The following is an 18,246-nucleotide window of genomic DNA, read 5'->3' as shown; positions in this document are numbered from 1 at the left end:
TTTTTTTTTTTTCCCTTTTCCTTTTTAAAGGAAGCTTCCCGCTGTTCCTTAATCCTGACGTGTCACTCTCAAACCTGGCTCTTTCCTAGCAAACTAAAAAGTCCCCCCAAAATCATTAGCATCAACAGTTCCATATTCCCGCTTTTAAAAAGCACCAGAAAAGACTGCATTTTCTGAGTGCCACCTTATCTTTCCTGGCTTTGCATGATCCACAAAGACTGCAAAATTATAACGGGGACATGGTGGCCACCCTTGGTTCATTCTGAATTACCTTTGTTCTCTGAGCTGCCAAAATTCCATCTCACTTGGTTTCAGTTATGGCTGGTATACAAAAATACAGGGGCATTTGCCAACAGATGTGGGGAGGGCAGTTAGGGTCAGGGGAGAAGAAAGTCATTGCCGGCTAGTTCTGCTAAGAGAGGATACCCAAGAAAAGGAATTGCCCAAAGTGACTTGTGGGAAAATACCGTGTTAAACAATATTATAACTTTGAAATGAAAGCCCTCGTCTCTTTGCAGACTGCAGTTCTAATTCAAAAGGTCAAGGAAGAGATCAGTCATTAAATAGCCTCTTGCTTCCCATGGCTTGAGTTGAACCCATTATGGCTTCTGTGCTTCTAAGGAATATTTGGTTGCCTTCTGCCTCTGTTCTCATCACCTAGAACCATAGACCTTGGTGTATGAGGGATCTTTCACTGAGAGTTCTACTGAAAGCCAGTCTGTGCCTTCTGGGGCTCTCCCATATGTCCTCCCTTTCCCCATTTGGTAGTGCCAGAAATCTGCCAGCCACTTTGGGATCCTAGAGAGGAGAATAATGTAGCTAAAGAATATTTTGCATAAGGCCTCCTTACCAATTTAAAAGCTGCTCTGAGCTGGAAAGCCATTAAGGTGGCAACTACTGTCGAAAAAGGAAAGCCTCATTTAGAGGTGATATATTTGGTAATTGTGCATTATTTGCAATTAATTTTATAAGACCTTCCAAAACCCTAGGGGATTTTACATAAATTCAAGTGTTCTGAATTAAATCAGGCACCCAGCATATTCCATTGGCCCAAGAAGCACTAAAATGTGGTTGGCAAGTGAAAATTAATAGCCCTTTGTGACCTGGAATTTTTCCTACATTTCCAAAGCTGTCTGGTGCTAATTGGTCTGGCACATACTATACACACTTGACAGTCTGATTTGGATGGTAGCAAATCAGCAATCTTAGAAATTTATTTTTAAGGTAGACTGGCTTTTCTTGTGGCAGCCAGGATAATGGCCAAAACCTCTACATTTAAGACATCCACAAATCTATTTTTAATCTTCATTTGCAAAATTTAAAAAAAAGTTACATTTATAATGATATTAAATAATAGTGTAGGTGCTACTTAATATAAATTACCTAAGTCAGATAAAGCCAGTGATAATATTTTATTTTTCTTTAGTATTTCTATATTTTACTTTGTCTCACATTTTCTCTTAGCTATTTTTGCCTATTTTAATTTATTTAAATTAGGGAATTGGGCTCATTAGAAAAATGAAAAGGGTTTTTTTTTAAGGCATAGTATTTTTGTTCCACAAAATTTCAATGTAGATAAATAACATGCAATTAATTAGTTTAGGTTTGTAAAGAGCCCTAAAGATAAAAAAGAACTATATAAGCAGCAAATAGGAGAAATATTTCTGTGTGGTAATTATCCAGGGTCAGGTTCTCAACCTAATCCAATGAATCTTACACTGAAATTCATTCCCTCACAGACTCACTTAGAAGGAACCTTTCTACCTTCTTTCTCTCCCTCCCCCACCCAACTATACATTTTTCAGTGTCAGCAGAGGAATGCAGTTTAATGCTTCTGGACAAGGGATTGGTCTGCCCTTCTCTCTAGACTTCCAAAGTCAATGGCAGATTCCTGGCACTAGTAAATGGGGAAAGCAAGGAAATATGGGAGAGCCACAGAGAGTGTAGATTGGTTTCCTAGAGGCTTCCCTACAAGCCATTCATCCTGTTCAATTGGAGTCCAATTGGTTTAGATTTCAGTTAAGATGTCCATAAGCTTTAGAGTTGGGAGGAACCAACCCATTCAGACTAATTCAACCTTTGTTTTTTTAAAGCCTAGAACTTATTTAATTTGTCCAGTGTCACATAGTAAACAAATTTATTATTTTTAGTTATTTATTATTTGTAAACAAATAAATATCATAGCCAAGATTTGAATCTGGTCCTATGGTACCAAATTCAAATGTTTTTTTTTTCATTTTTATGTGCTTAAACACAAATACATAGAAATTAACATTTTATTCAAAAAGTTTTCAAGACTAATACTTGCACAACCTAGGTGTGATTTTTTTTGAGCCCAAATTAAAAAAATAATCAAAAAGTTTTTTGGAAATGCTCAAAAATATAGGTGGTACTTGGACCTCTTTGATTTGGTTGTTCCCTCCAAAGAATGCACATGGCAAACCCATCCCTTTCTTGCCATCCAGTATGACTCATGTCTGTGAGGATCTATCTCACCCTTTCAAGGATGGAGGAGAGGAAGACTTCTTCACTTCCACCTGAGAGTGCTTAGTATGTGCCTGGCACATAGTAAGTATTTTTAAAAAGTTTATTGCCCAGCTAAAGTGGTAAAAATATATATTTGTTAATTTTTTAGAATGTAATCCTCAAATTCTTAAACCAAGTTTTTTGTTCACTGCTTTCCTTTATTTCTCTTCCCACACTTAATTTTCTCTTCTACCCCTTCACCCATCATTAATTTGGCATCTACTGTATACTCTGAGCTAATAATATCAGGTGCCAAGAGGGAGACAAAAGTAATCTTTCCTTCATCTATTTGCCTATAGCTCCAGGTACCTTGTCTCTCCTTGTCATATCTATTAGAGAAGAAAATCATTATAAATGTGTTGTTGTCTCACTTTAAAAAAAAAATCTCTTTTGTGTTTCTCTACAAACAGAGTAAAAATCAGCTTCATCGAAGGGGTGAATACAATGTTTACAGCACATTCCAGAGCCATGAGCCCGAATTCGATTACCTGAAGAGTTTAGAGATTGAAGAAAAGATTAACAAGATCAGATGGCTTCCACAGCAGAATGCAGCCTACTTTCTCCTTTCCACTAATGGTATGCAGTCATTATATCCAATATAGATGTAACACTTTAAGGCTAACAAGTACTTTTCCCCAAAAAGCCCAAAAAGAGGTGAGTAGTATAAGCATTATGACTCCCATTTTGGAGTGAGAAAATTGGGTTCTTAAAAGTTTAATGACTCCTATCATTGCACCACAGATCTATGTTGGAATTTGAGATTTCCAGCTTTCCTCACTCTAAAGCCAGTATTCTTTCCACTGCATGTAGCCTTAGAGACAGCTTATTTGATGAATATCAAATATATAGACCGAACAATTCAAGCTAAGCTACATATGTACTTGAAGACTTGTCTAAATCAATTATATTTATCAACCCATCCAAGGGTAATACCCACATTTCTCATCACACTGGATAGACAAAGAGTTTTTCGCTGGAATTCTGAGAATGGGCTCTAGGAAGATTACAATTTCCTGCATCATCCCAGTGTGTTAATGGGTCAATGTTTCTTCTGGGAAGTGTAGGTCATCTTCTTATCGTCTCTTCCAGTTTTGATGAGTAATCTCATTAGAACCAGTGATCCAACCCAAAGAGCTAAAATTCTTCATCTTCACCTTCTCTATACCTTTCCTACCAATGATTCACTCAAGGGAAATTGATATTATTGGTTCCAACAGAGAGAATGCAAGGAAACCTGTGTGTTTTTAGAATGGAGGCAAATCAATGAGGCATGTTTATTGAGTGCGTGCCCCTAGCAGGGTGAGGTATACAAAATTGTTAGTCCCTGTGGGAAACCCACTCCCCAGGAATATGTACAGTCTAGACATAGAGGCAGTATACACATCATAGAATAATCAGAGAACAAAATGGCACGTAATGCAAGGCCAATTGTGTAGCACAAGGAGTCAGAAGTAAGACAGCACATGAAATTAAAGTTTTCCTGAGAAAACAAATTAAGTTTACAACTATCAATTCGGTCCTTTATATAAGCATTATCTCTGGGATGGATCTATTTTCAATGTGTCAGAAATTTTTCATGTTTATTGAATTCTGCCTTTATCCTTTCTAGTCTCAATCCTTAAGAACAACCAAGTGCCATATGGATTTTTAAATCCACCAATAACAAACTGAAGCAATTACCTCCTTGGGAGCAAATCTAGAATTACCAAAAAGGCTAAAAAATTACTGTCTTGGAAAAAGAGCACATACGTGTGTATGTGTTGTACATGCATCTGAACAAATAATATATATGTGCACATATATACATGTATGTATTTGTTATAGGTACATATTGTGCATATATATAGATATACATATACATATATAAACATATATATACACACACATATAACCCATTGTGATAGACACCAGTAGGCCGCAATCTATTTCAATGAAATTAGAAATTATGTTGGCATATTATGTAAGTAATGTATTATGGAGAAAAGAAGTGGGAACAGGCATTTGAGAAGAGTGGGGGCAAATGGCAGGCCGATACCCTCAAAATGTAAAAACAAAATGTAAAAAAGACATTCTCTAGCGATCTTTAGCACTTTAGATGGACCATCTATGGGCTACTTCATGGAAAACCATGGAATAGAATCTTACAAGATGAGAACAAGATGGAAACCTGCCCCACTGAAGAAAATACTTAATACTTAGTAGTGACGTGTCAGATCCATTAAAGTGTAGGCATGTGTACACAGGCTTGTGTGTCTGTGTAGTAGGACAAATATAATTAGGTCTTTTCTCTTCTTTCGGAACGTGGGTAATTTAATTCTTCCCTTTGACTCCATTTGTGGCTCTGCTTACCTTTTGGGATTCTTTTCTTGAAAGCAAAACTGCAGCTGATTTCTTTTTCCGCTAAACCTTCTAGTCCAAGAGATCTTGGAATGTGAACCTGGTTACTTGGGATGAATGAGACTTTAGATGAATGTGACTTAATTACTTTAGGAATAGAAAAATAGCAAATTATCTCCTGTAACCAACTTGCTTTGCATTATGGAATTTATTCTATTGATCATTGTAATAAAATTCAAGGATTTATTAACCTCGTTTGGTGGGGGAGGGGTAGAAATCAGTGAAATGCAATGAAGATTAATTATATAGCATAATGTTCTGTTAATTGAGTTTTTAAATAGTTTTTTGATTAACAGGGATATTATCTTCCCATTTGGGATACAATTTCACATGCCGACAGCATCTCAGAATGATTTTTATAAAAAAAATTCCCATGTTGTTATATAATTTTCCTTTTTTTTCTACAAACAGGGAGAATGGAAGCCCCCTTAAGCCATATGGGTTAACACATACCAAAAAATTAATGAAAGTCAATTGGAATTACTGCATAGAAGAGAAAATTAAGATGAATGATAAGATTGTGCTTAAAAGCTGTCAAAAGTGATGATAAACTATTCAGAGAATCTGCCAGGATAAAGAAAACGTCATTATTCAGAATAAAGGCCACCTATTCCTGTAGCTCTTTTTCTTTTGCACACAAAGATTCAGGACACTGAGGAAAGAAATTCTGAGTGATAAAGTCAAGGATAGCTCCAGGCAAGACAGCTACGGAGAATTTAGATTAAATTCATCCTCAATTATCTTTAAAAAAAAAACAAAAAACATGCCAATCTCATTATATTTATGAGTAACTTTAATAAAAACAAGTAGCTAGTTTTATATCCTATTGGGGTGTACTTGCGACTTAGAAAATGTTTAATGGGCTCTTTCTTATGAAGATAATAGCCAAGATGTATTTATCCTGGAACCTACCAATTGAATTATTTTGCCCAGTTTCTTTATTTGTCCCAGCAGCCAGGGATGAGATGGGAGGTACACCTTTAACCTGACAGGATTTACTGCCTGCTTAAAACTTTGCTCAGAGCATGGCTCACTGTTCTGTAAACATTAACATCGCTGTCATAATCATTATTGTTATTAATGATGAAGATGATAACTAGCTGGCATTTATAAAGCACTTTAAAATTTGCGAAACACTTTCTGTGCCATTTCATTTGATTAGATGCTTAAAACCACATGAGGCTGTGGGCCCATCTAGTCTAACATACCAAGCAATTCCCTTTACAACATCCCTGACAGGTAGGCTTCTAGACTCTGCTTACACATATCTAGGTACTATATAAAAAGGCAGTCTTTTCATTTTAGGGACAGGTATAAGTGTAAAAAAAAAATTTTTTTTTGCTTGTACTGGGACAAAGTCTGTCCTTCTGATGGGAGGAAAAGCATAGTGGGTAGAGAACCAGACTTGGAGTCACTATCTAACCATCTGACAGCATCAAGGACTTTGGTGAAAGAACTTTCTCCCCTGGGTTTTTAGTAGCTGTGACTGAAGCACCCACAGGAGCAGCTGCCAGGGATCTGCCCGAGGATTGTTTCCCAAGATGTTACTTGATGATATGGGGCCAGAAGCATTGTTATCCCTAGGTTCTTCGTTAGCTCCATTAGCTGGTTCTACAACAGAAACTGATGTCATCTCATTGGTGAAAATGACATTAAAGAAGAGGTACTCCCCTCTGCTTTGCTGTTTCCCGCTAAGGTTCATGGAACATTTCCATCTGACTTATACATGAAGCCTTCTATATATATTGTTTCTTCCATTAGAATGGGAATTCCTTGACAGCAGAGACTGTCTTACTTTTTATTTGTATCTCCTACTTTAGCACAGAGCTTTGCAAATAGTAAATCCTTAACAAATGCTTTTTTTCATTCATTCATTTTATCATCTTCTTCAACCATTTTCATGTCTATTCTAGTGAGGACATGTAATCAAAATCTCTCTTAAAATGTCACTCTTAGAAGTTAGCCTCATATTCAAAGTACAGTATGAATAGTTCAAAATAGAGAGGAATTTGAGTTGTTTGATGTTTCAGTCGGGTCTAACTCTTTGTGACCCCATTTGAAGTTTTCTTGACAAAGATATTGGAATAGTTCCCATTTCCTTCTCCAGCTTTACAGATGGAAACTGAGGCAAACAGGATTATGTGACTTGCCAAGGGCCACATAGCTCTTAAAGCTGAGATCAATTTTCCATACATAGGAAATTGATCAACTAAATTATAGAAGGTTACTGAGAAAAGAGTTCATTTGAGGTAGGTTCTAAAAGAAAAGGTAGAAATTCAGTAGGCGGAGGGAGGGAGAAATGATATTCCAAGTATCTAAGAACAACATGAACAAAGGTATAGGTTTGATAAAGAACGGTGCACATCATTCCTGATTTTTAAAAACCATTCCTGGTTTTTAAGCAATTAGTGATTTACTTTGATCTATACATAAAAGAAAGAAAGAAAATAAACATTTATTAACTCCTGCTGTGTATTGGGTACTGTGCTTAGTGCTTTACAAATATTATCTCATTTGACCTTCACCACAAGTCTGAGAGGTAGTTGTTATTATCTTTAAAATTACAAATTTTACATTTTATAGATAAGAAAACTGAGACAGATAGCTGTTAAGTGACTTATCCAGGGTTGCCCAACGAGGAAGTGTCTGAGATTAGATTTGAACTCTTGATTTCGGGCCCAAAAAACTTTTTCTGGCCACTATATGAAGGTTAAATTGGGATGGAGAGAGGGTAACTATTTGAATAAGAGAGGGAAGGTGAAAAGACCTATTAGGAGGCTATTGCAAGAGTGTAGACATAAGAATTGGAGGACGCCTGCTAGGTTTGTGAAAGTAGGAAAGCAGAATAAGGACAAAGGTTTGCAAAGATAGAATGAACTAATGACTGATTAAATGTAAGAGAGGAGAGGCAAGAACCAAATGATCCCTAGAATGTGGTGCCTGGAAAGAAGTGAATAGTGGTCCCCCAGACAAAAATAGTGACATTAGAAGGAAGACTTAATGGAAGGGGACAAATTTGTGAATTTTGGGGCATATGGCCAATTCACAGTTATCTCTAAGGGAATATCTTGATGATGATTAACTGGACTGTTCAGAGAATGAACGCCAAGAAAGAAAAGGGACTAGAGCACACTGTGTGAGCACTGCTTGAAGCAATTGGGGCTGCTTAGCCTGAAAAAGAGAGGGTTCAGGGAGACTTGACACCTGTCTTTATATTTGAAAGGCTTTTTAGCTTTTGGGAAAAGGATCAGTTTTGTTATATTTGGGTCCAGAAGGCAGAACTAGGAGTAATGAGAGGATGAGTCAGAGAGGCAAATTAAGCCTTTACTTATGGAAAAGCTTGATAACCAGCAATAACATGAGATTCTTTGGGGGGAAGTAGATTCTCCTCACTGGAAGTTTTTCAAGCAAATGCAAGAAATCACTTATCAAGTACACAGAGGTGGAGTGAAAGGGAGGTAGAAAAAAAGCATTTATCAAGCATCTACTATGAGCCAAGAATTTAACAAACATCTCATTTGTGAGAAGGATTCTTTTTTTGCATATGGTGGGACAAGAAGACTACTAAAATCTTTTCCAACTCTGAAATTCTTTGCAATTCTGCATTTCCATAAGAAATAGCCCATATTATCTTCTCTCTGCATTTCTATACTCTGTCTTCCTCAGCAGTCAGTTGGTGTGTGTTCAGTGAGTGAAAACCAATTTTAGTACTAGCCAGAGGAAGGAAAAAAAAAACCCATGGCTAGAAAAGTAATTTTGCTACAGGAAATTTATATGATGAATTCCAAGGGCAAGTATAAATAGAATTGATTTTGGGGGGATTATTATTCACTGTTAGGGGCTTATCTATGCCATGGCACCCTTCTGTTAAAATGTACTATCGAGAGCTGACTATATAAACATGGCCTATGCCACATTTTCTTTCCCTAAAATAGCAGTTTAGTATGTGACAGGATATCCAGAGGGAATATAGAACCCGTGGGGGTTTGGCACAGAGATTGGAAGTTCTAAATTAAACCCTGCAGCTGGTGCCAGCATTTCAGAACGGGAAGCTGTCTCACCTTCTGTCTCAGTACAAGCTGATGTGGGCCCTCAGGGTTGCCAGTGACTCACTGAGGAGATACAAGATAGAACCATGGAGTCATAGACCAGTAAGGCTGAAAGGGGCCAATCCCTTCATTTTACAAAGGCAGGGGGGAAACTGAGGCCAAAAGATGGAAGAACCTTTTTTCCAAGCTCCTGCCACAGCCAACTTGCCCCCGACTGGCAAAGTATGACTAAAACCCAGATCCTACCTCTAGGCTTTCTTCCAAGGTCATTGCCAGCATCTCTGCTGGTGGAACCCAGACTCTTTCCCCCTGTGCTTAGAGCATTGCTCCCCATACCATCCCTTGCGTTGTAAGTGGTCCCCTTTAGGCTTTCCATCCCATGAAGCCTCTAAGACTTATGCATTCCTAGACTTTTTCATCCACCCTGTTATGGAACCTTTCCATCCATTCTGTGGCCTAAATCTCCTATATATTCTGTGTCCTCCAATTAGAGTGTGAGCTCCATAAAACAGGGATAGTTTTCTTTTTCTAATTGGATGCTATTGCACTTCAGAAATATTTTTTTTCGCTCATTCATTTTATTAGAGAGAAGTCAGTATGCTGTAGTGGATGGAGTTGAGCTTTTAGTCACAAGTCCTGGACTCACATCTTATCCTTACAAGCTGTGCAACCAGGGACAAGTCACTCAGTTTCTCTAAGCCTCAGTCTCTCCATCTATAAAATGAGAAAATTAGACTAGATCTACTAGATCTCTTTTAGCCCTAATTTTATGTCCTGTATTCTATTATCTCCTGACCCACAAAGCTCTTCCTGATCCCCTTATGGAGAAGTTGCTAATTCATTCTTTATGGTTGAAGATATGTTTTATAGTCCTGATTAAATACATCATTTTTTAGCTGTCAAAAAGAAGCCACAGAACACATTTCTGGTTTTGGACCATTCTAATTCTTTCATATATTTCAAGTTTGGGCTGCTCAAAGCTCGATTTTTGAAACATTAGTCATTCCATTCAATACCAATTTTAACTGGTATGTTTTCGGTTTTTAGTACCTGGAATCTAGCTGACACTTAATAAATGACTAATTAACTGCTAAATCTCTTCTTATAGATAAAACTGTGAAGCTTTGGAAAGTCAGCGAGAGAGATAAGAGACCAGAAGGCTACAATCTGAAAGATGAAGACGGCCGGCTCCGGGATCCTGCCACTATTACAACATTGCGGGTAAGAGACAAAAAGTAAAGGGGCCTCTTCCAAAAGGAAATAAAATATGTGTTCTCGTTTGGACCACAGGACTGAGAGGATGACTCTTGTGACACTTGAGGTGATGTTATGATGAGATTTTTTTAATCCAATACGTCAGGAACCCCCCTAAAGCCACACATATTGGTAGCAAGTGTTAGGCACAATTTAGGGGTGAATTAAGTGTCAAATGTGCTTGGTACAGGATGAAGCCCAGCATTTGGGGGCTTTTAAAGCAGGTGTGCAGAATGTATTCTCATGTCATGAGTTGTTCATCTGAAAGTCAAATATCTGGATAAAAGTACCAAGGATAGGATCTTCCATTCAGCATCCGAGAATCTGCCCTGGCATTGGTTGGTAATTAGTGCCCAGAACTAGAGAGAGAGAGTCATTCTTGCCACATCCATGGCCGCAGACTGCTTTCTTTGTCATGATCGGTGCACCAGCAAATTAATGCTCCTGATCGGCTTGGGTGAGCCAAGCTAGATAGCTAGGTACAAGTCTATCTGAATGTCGTGGAACCAACTGAAGGAATTTGGCCCTGCTGATTGGGTTAGGCTGGGGATGTCACATCACCCTCTCTACAGATAACAGTTAGTTTACCTACACGGTATATTCGGTAGCAGTATATCACACCCAGATAATCCATTGCTTGCTTTCATTGACTTAGCATTTCTTCATGGAAAAAACCCAAGGATAGATTCAGAGTCTTCTCAGTGGCTCCCCAGGGAATGCCAGAAATCACTAGAGAACCTATAAAGTGACATTCCCCAGAGATTTCAGCCCGAATAGCTCCTGCCATCCTCAAGCCCATGTGGGCAATTTGATTGATCTTACTCGTGGGATTTCTGGGTGTCTATAACTTACCACTGTCTGAGAGAACTCATGGGGTTTTCACACCTTTGTGTTATGTCACTCTGGGAAACTTCATCCTCAGAAGAGGAACAGAGCCTCCAACCAGAGCCAGGCCTTAAATGTCAATCTCCAACTTTTCTGTGGCCACACAACCCACATTGAAATGGTGATTTAGTTTCCAGGTACAGAAGTTATAGTGTAAAAAGCATTAAAATCTAGTGGATTGGCTTCTTACTATACTTAGGGTGACATTACTGGCAAGTTACTCCTCTTCTTGGGCATTCAGTCTTTGGAAATTTTGAACTAGATGTTCATTCAAGTGGGCCCTACACCTGAAATAACAGCATCCAAATTCAAAAAGGAGCCTCACTGCTTCAAAGTCCATGTTGTTTGTCCTTCGTTCTCCAAGAAAACCATCACATTGGGGAGGAGATGCCATGACCTGCAAGTATATGAGGAAGGGCTGGACAACGTCACTGCCTCACTTTCCCCTCCAGAGCCATGTGGGCCCAGTGGCCAGATATGGATCAAGATGACCGGAGATGGTCATGGATACAGCGGGAGGCCTTGGCCTTTTTAAGCTAGTTTTCAACAGATCTGTTTGACTGAGGCAATATCAATCATGATTAAGGCTAGGTAGCAAATGAGGAAAATAATGGCCTCTTTCCCCTCTACTCTTTTCCCTGCCACACACACAAGAAAAAAATAGCTAGGAAAAAAAGGAATTCAGTTTCCTCAGTTTCTTCATCTGTGCAAATGGATGGATAGATGAGTAGATGAAACGTGATTTCTTAAGCACTATATTCTAGGCCTTGTGCTAAGTGGATCATAACAAAACAATCAAGACAATCTCTGACCTCAAAGAAATCATTATTTTCTAGTAGAAAACTCAGTATATAAAAAAGAACTAGAGTTGATAAGGGGGGGGGTTGGGGAGGATAGAGGAAGGTATGGTTTGGAAATGGCTAGGAAGTGGAAAGTTTGGCAAAGATAGGCAAGATTGCCTTATAGAGTTCAGCGTTTCAGGGATAGAGTTTGAATTCTGGTTGTTAGACTAGATGCTCTCTAAATTCCCTTGAGGTTTTAAATTTATATTCTATAAAGTAACAAAAAAAATAGCTAGTCTTGTATTGCACTTTAAGATATTCCAGGGGCTTTACAAACATTATTTAATCTGATCTCACAATATCTCGTAAGTAGATACTATTATTGTCCCCATTTTACAGATAGCAAAAGTGAGGCAAGCAGGTTACCTGACGTGGCCAGAATCCTACTAAAATATTTTACCTCTTGGTTCTTAATCATTTAGCTTTTCCATTTTCCTTAAGAAAGAGCCAGTCCTCTGTTGTGATTCTGTATTTCAAAATACAGAGTGTAAACTCTTAATAGATTTTCTTTTTAAATACTGAAGTATTCAGTCTTTACTTCTTATATGAACTCAGTTTGCTAAGAAGGAAAACACAGGTTATTGTAAGACTACATCTTACTGTATAGAATGGCTGATTCGATATTAATTAGTCTGTAAGTGACCAAGATGAGCTTAGATGCTGGATTGTGCATGGCAAGTAATTGTTTTGTGTGATAGATTGGGTTTTTGAGAGGTTTGGGGGGAGCATAAGGATGGGGTGCTGGTTTTCTCTCTAGTTGATAATTACTTTTGACTTGCTTAAAGTTCCGGTCCTTCCAACAATCTTGGGAGTCAGGACTTTTAATAATTCTCAAGCAGTAATGAACCTGTTTAGTTGTAGTGTTAGGAGACAAAGCTTTACAAAGCAAGAGTTTTTTCTTTTTTAAAAAAATCATTCAAGATGGTCTTTCAAATTCAACTAATTATTACCTGGAGCAAAACTTTTTAAACTGTGAGTAGCAACCCCATATGGACTGAATGTTGGGCTCATGAAATTTTGATTTATTATCAGTAAATGTTTGAGTTGTATGCCTATTTTATATACCTATATATCCAGGGTTGTCTAAGAATTTCTCAGGCAAAAAAGGGGTCAAGGGTAAAAAAAAAAAAAAAAAAAAAAGTTTGAGAAGCCTTGACCTAGAGAGTCCCTAAAAAACATTCAACCAGGAAATCCCTGACCTAGCAGCATAATTGGCACTATATGGTTAAAAATGGGATGGTAATGCACCATAATTATACTAAGATTTTGAATTTGCAAGATGGTCAATGCATCATTTCCACAAAACTTTGTGATTATGTGATCCTTTATTAAGTATCTGCTATGTCCAAGGCTACATGTTAAATATTAAGATATAAAAATCAATGCAAAATTGACTAGGCTCTTGAGGAACTCACACTCTAATAGGAGAGATGGGGAAAGTGTTTGTTATTGATCATTTATGTCTCTGTGATCCCATTTGTGATTTTCTGGGCAAAGATACTGAAGTGGTTTGCCATTTCCTTCTCATTCATTTTACGATGAGGAAACTCAGGCAAACAGGGTGGAATGACTTCCCCAAAGTCACACAGCTGAGAAGTGTTGGAGGCTGGGCTTGAACTCAAGAAGATGAGTCTTCCTGATTCCAGGGACTGAGCTCTATACACTACATCAGTTAGCTGTCTTAGGGAAAGTACAAATAACTAAGGCTATTCCAGCTTACCCTAGCTTCTTTCAAAGTGTTGAAAGTTTATACCTCCCAATCAAGGGCTTTCCTTATCATTCCTAGTGATTACTTTTCATCATATTCCAAAATTTCTTTGAATATATTTAGTAGTAATTTATATATATATATATATATATATATATATATATATATATATACACATATATATGTTGCTTTCCCTCAATAAAATGTAAGTTCCTTCAACAAGGGCAAAGATTTTCATTTTTAAAGACGTATCATCTTGAGTGCTTAGAAAACAGTAGGCACTCAATAAGTATAGAATTGATTTAAACTGAACTATGATCCAAGGGAAAGTGAAATAAGTGCAAAGAAAATAAAATTGTGGGGCAGAAATCAGATAAGAATCCATGGGTTGTGGTAGGGGTGATCCATAAAGAAAAGATATATCAATATATAAGAAAGCAGTCCATTCTAAGAGTGAGACATGTTGTGATTGAAGGGAGAAGATGGAAGAGGTCAAGATAAAAAGCAGGAATAGAAAATAGTCTAATTTGTCTGGAATGTGATCAATATCCAGGAAAATAGTATGAGAATACTGGACTGCAGCCAGATTATAGAGGGCCTTGAATCTGGCATCAGAACCAAGAGCTCATCCCTTATTTATTAGACAATGAGAAACCACTGAGGTTTTGTGAGTAGAGGAATGATGGGACCTAGCAGTATGTTACAAAGATTATTTAGGTAGTCATCCAGAGGGTGGGTTGGGGAGGAGAGAGTGGGGGTAGAGGGATAATAGGCAAGTAAAGATGAAGGCTTGAATGAGAATCTTCTTTTTTTCTCCATAGTAGTTCTGAAAAACAGGCAGGACATGTATTATTGCCTTTCTTTGACAGTTGTGGACACTAAGGCTTAGAGAGGCTAAGGAGAGACACAGTAAGAAAACAGAAATCGGAACTTAGGTCTCCCAGTCCCCAGACTGAGATAGAGATTGATATCTTAATTATTAGCTGGCTACCTCAGCTTCTCCTTATTGTGTCTCTAATGACTTGGATAGAACTAGTACATGAAAAAAAAGAAATTTTAGCACAAAATGGGATGCTAGCATCCTTTGGAAAAGTTTCAGCCTAATACAGAGGCAGACAGCTTTGCACCTTCTGGCAGAGTAACTGTAAGGTATGTGAGCTCTCTTTTCTTAACCTCTCAATACCCATAGGTAAGAAGCCCAAAGAGCCCTTTCTAAGCAACAAGAGTTCATTTCCAAGATACTTAATAAGCCTCAGAGTGAGTATATGGATAGGGTGACTGTATTTGACCATAGTTATTATTTTCCTCATTAACTGTTGGCTGCCAATGCCATTGGGACCTCACGTGGTGTTGAAATTTGCTTCTAAACCAATTATAAATACGTGGTCCAGAAGGTTTGGGGACCCATGGTGACCTACTGTGGCCCCAAAAAAGAGAAAGATGTTGCTATTAGTGCTTCTGGCTCCTAGAGATTTATCCTGAGGCTCAGTAGAATGTGGGGGGGGGGGAGGAGAGGAATGAATCTTGAAAATAAAATTCATTAATAAATGACAACTGAATAGCATTGTCATTGCTGGTATTTATGGAGATTATGCTTCTCTTTTGGTGCAGTAAAAAAAAAATTATACTAGTTTTGGGCTCAAATGGCCTGGGTTAAGTTCTATGTCCAATATTTACCACTTGAGAGATTTTGGATGCTAATGTCTATCACCTCCCTGAATCTAAGTTTCTTCATCTATAAAATAAGGGAGTTGGGCTAGATACTTCTGAAGTCCCTTCCAGCTCTAGATCAATTCAATGACCTCACAAAACTTGGCACATTGGGACTATTCCAGAGATTATTATGATCACAAAACTATTCAGTGACCACCTAGAAACATTCCCCATTCACACTGAAGGTAGTAGTTCACATGCTAATAATGTGTGATTTCATACTTCTTTGGGCATGTATCATATTTCCCACCTAGAGTGTAAGCTTCCTGAGGGCAAGGTCTGTATTTTATCTGAATTGTATGTTTCCTCTACCTTCCCCACCTACGTACTTTGCATATCATAGGCACTTCACAAATGTTTATTCACTTGAACTAATAATTGGAGCCCTGATTTGATTTAATTTAATATCAGAGAAACAAGTTCTAATTCTGCCACTGTGTGTGACCTTGGATCGGTTATTTTAGGTGTGAATAATAATACATGCAGAGTTTTGATGAGGAAAATGCTTTATGAACTTTATAATACTGCAGAAATGTGAGCTATTATTATTCATGTATTGACTTGTCCCAAACTGGTTACTATTTCTAGCATGTGCTTATCTTTCTCATCAGCTGAGGAAGCACAGGATTTCAGTGATTTCTGATGCTAATATTTTTCCACTGAGGTTGGGCTGAATGTTTGCAAGTCAAGTTACTGGTAGGCATTTGCCAACTTAGTTATTTTTGAGGTTTTATCATGACCCTATGGTGCTTTGGTTGCTAATCTAAGTCAGTGTTGTGAGTAAACAAGACCATTTACTAGCATATCAAAATAATTTTTCAAGCCTGTCCTATTTGGGTAGGGGAGGAGGTATCTGCACATGATGGCCAGATTAGCCATAAATGAATGAAACTGGACAGTTTTGTCTAGGAAATAGTTTTTAACCTCCAAAATAATGGGTCCAACTGACCATCCACCTTTTGAAAGAATTAGCTGGAGGCTTTGGTGTCATTCAGTCACAAACATAGTAAAATCATAATTATTATAATAATACTTCACAAATTTCAAAGATTTTCCCACCCATTATCTCTTTAGAACTTCCTAATAGTCCTGAGAGATAAGCCAAGCAAATACTTTTATCTCTAGGCACACATTTTCTCTCTTTTTTTTTTTTCATTTTAAACATGTTTTTAAATTTTATTTCATTTTCCAATAATTTTTTTTATTTTTCAAATACATGCAAAGAGAGTTTTCAACATTCATTTTTATAAAACTTTGTGCTCTAAAATTTTCTCCTTCCCTTACTTACCTCTCCCATCCACAAGACAGCAAGCAATCTAGTATAGATTAAATATATGCAATTTTTCTAAGTTCATTTCCCTATTGTATGTTCACATGTACTCTCTTAATATCTTTATAAAAAGAGAGAACACCACAAATAAATTCTCAGACTGAGTTAGCTCTTACTCTGAATAAAGATTTAGGTAATTTGTCCCAAACTACATAGAGCCATGAGTAGAACCCAACTCTCCTGATCCCTGGGCAGTGACTCAATGGTACTTTTCAAAGTATAGATACAAAATCAAAAGTCTCTAATGTCAAAGAATTAATAGTCAACTGGAATGTTATAACATGTAAGGAAATACAGAATATATACAAATGTGTTTTTAAAATTATTAGGGTAAGAGGACCAATTACTTGGGAAATTAAGAAAGTTCTCTTGAAACAAAAAGTGAATAAGCTGAACCTCGAAAGAGAACAGGATTCCAAAATCTTCAAGATCACCAGTGATTTTATTTATTGTTAATTTCCAATGATCTTTTTAAATTTTTCTTTTTAATTTTTATTTCTCTGTACTTTTAATCAACACTTCCTTCTGGATACTCATTTCCTAAATATCTGTGGCAATTCTCTGTTGTGGTTTTCTTCCTACTTATCTGACTGAGGGCCTCAGTTGTTTGTTTTTTTTTTTTTGCAGGATAAACACACATACCCCATCTTTTTTGATGTGAGAGTCATAAAATTCTGTTCTAGGCTCTCTTCTTTTCTCTTTCTACATTCTTTTTGTTATCTCATTAGCTTTAATGGATTCATTCATCTCTTATGTAGATGATGACCCCCAGATCTACATATCCAACCCTTATCTCTCTCCTGAGCACTGATCCCAAACTTCCAACCATGGACATCTCTTCAATCAAGTGGTAGAACAGGAGCTACAGTCCAAAGGGTTGAGGGTGAGAAGTGAACGAGAGGTGAAAAAAACGTGGGTCAGTGGTCATAGACATCCATTTCCAGGAGGTTAACTGTAGAAGAGAGAAGAATATAGGACAATAACTTAAGGGAATGGTAGAGACAAGTGAAGGCTTTTAAAGGATGGAAAAATCTGGCTATGCTTGTAGGTATCAGGAAAGAAACCTGTGCATAAGGAGAAATTTAAGAGTAAAGGATGATGAAGGGATGAGTTCCTAGAGGAGATAGGAGAGTCAATCAAAAGCACAAAGTAGATGAAATATGGCTGAGAGGAAGAGATCTATCCTAAAGGCAGTTTGTTAGCAATATAATGGAGGCTCTAGAGGACACGGTGGAAAAGGCTGGTAAAGTGAGGGTCACATGTGGGATGGGACTGACATGAATGGGTATGAAGGACTAAGAAGTGGGAGCAAAGGCAAACGCTACCTATCCTCTGAGGTTGAAGCAAAAGAAGAAAATAATGACGTTGAGATGATTTAAGATGGGAAATTGGAGAGGAGAAGAAGCACTTAATTGATCTCAGTTTTTTCAGTGATGTGAAACAATCCTTCCTCCGAAAGATTAGAGAGGATTAGAATATATTCAGAAAGTTTAAGGAAAGAATAGAAGGTGGGTAAGATAAAGTCTTTTAGGAAAGAATGTA

General features: G+C 37.5%; 1 protein-coding gene across 5 annotated transcripts in view; it reads left to right on the top strand.

Annotated features, from left to right (window-relative positions):
• Nucleotides 1-18,246, top strand: part of PPP2R2B (protein phosphatase 2 regulatory subunit Bbeta) — a 457,959-nt gene that overhangs the window by 336,953 nt on the left and 102,760 nt on the right. For all 5 annotated transcript variants that reach the window (XM_074291738.1, XM_074291742.1, XM_074291741.1 and 2 more), the window contains exons 3-4: nucleotides 2,937-3,102; nucleotides 10,081-10,193. In XM_074291738.1, coding sequence (XP_074147839.1) covers nucleotides 2,937-3,102; nucleotides 10,081-10,193 — 279 coding nt within the window. The remainder of the gene's footprint in view (nucleotides 1-2,936; nucleotides 3,103-10,080; nucleotides 10,194-18,246) is intronic.

This window comes from Sminthopsis crassicaudata, chromosome 2 (genome assembly GCF_048593235.1).
Source record: "Sminthopsis crassicaudata isolate SCR6 chromosome 2, ASM4859323v1, whole genome shotgun sequence".
Taxonomy (NCBI): Eukaryota; Metazoa; Chordata; class Mammalia; order Dasyuromorphia; family Dasyuridae; genus Sminthopsis; species Sminthopsis crassicaudata.
Note: the sequence above shows the minus strand (reverse complement) of the source record. Positions and strands in the feature narration are given on the sequence as shown.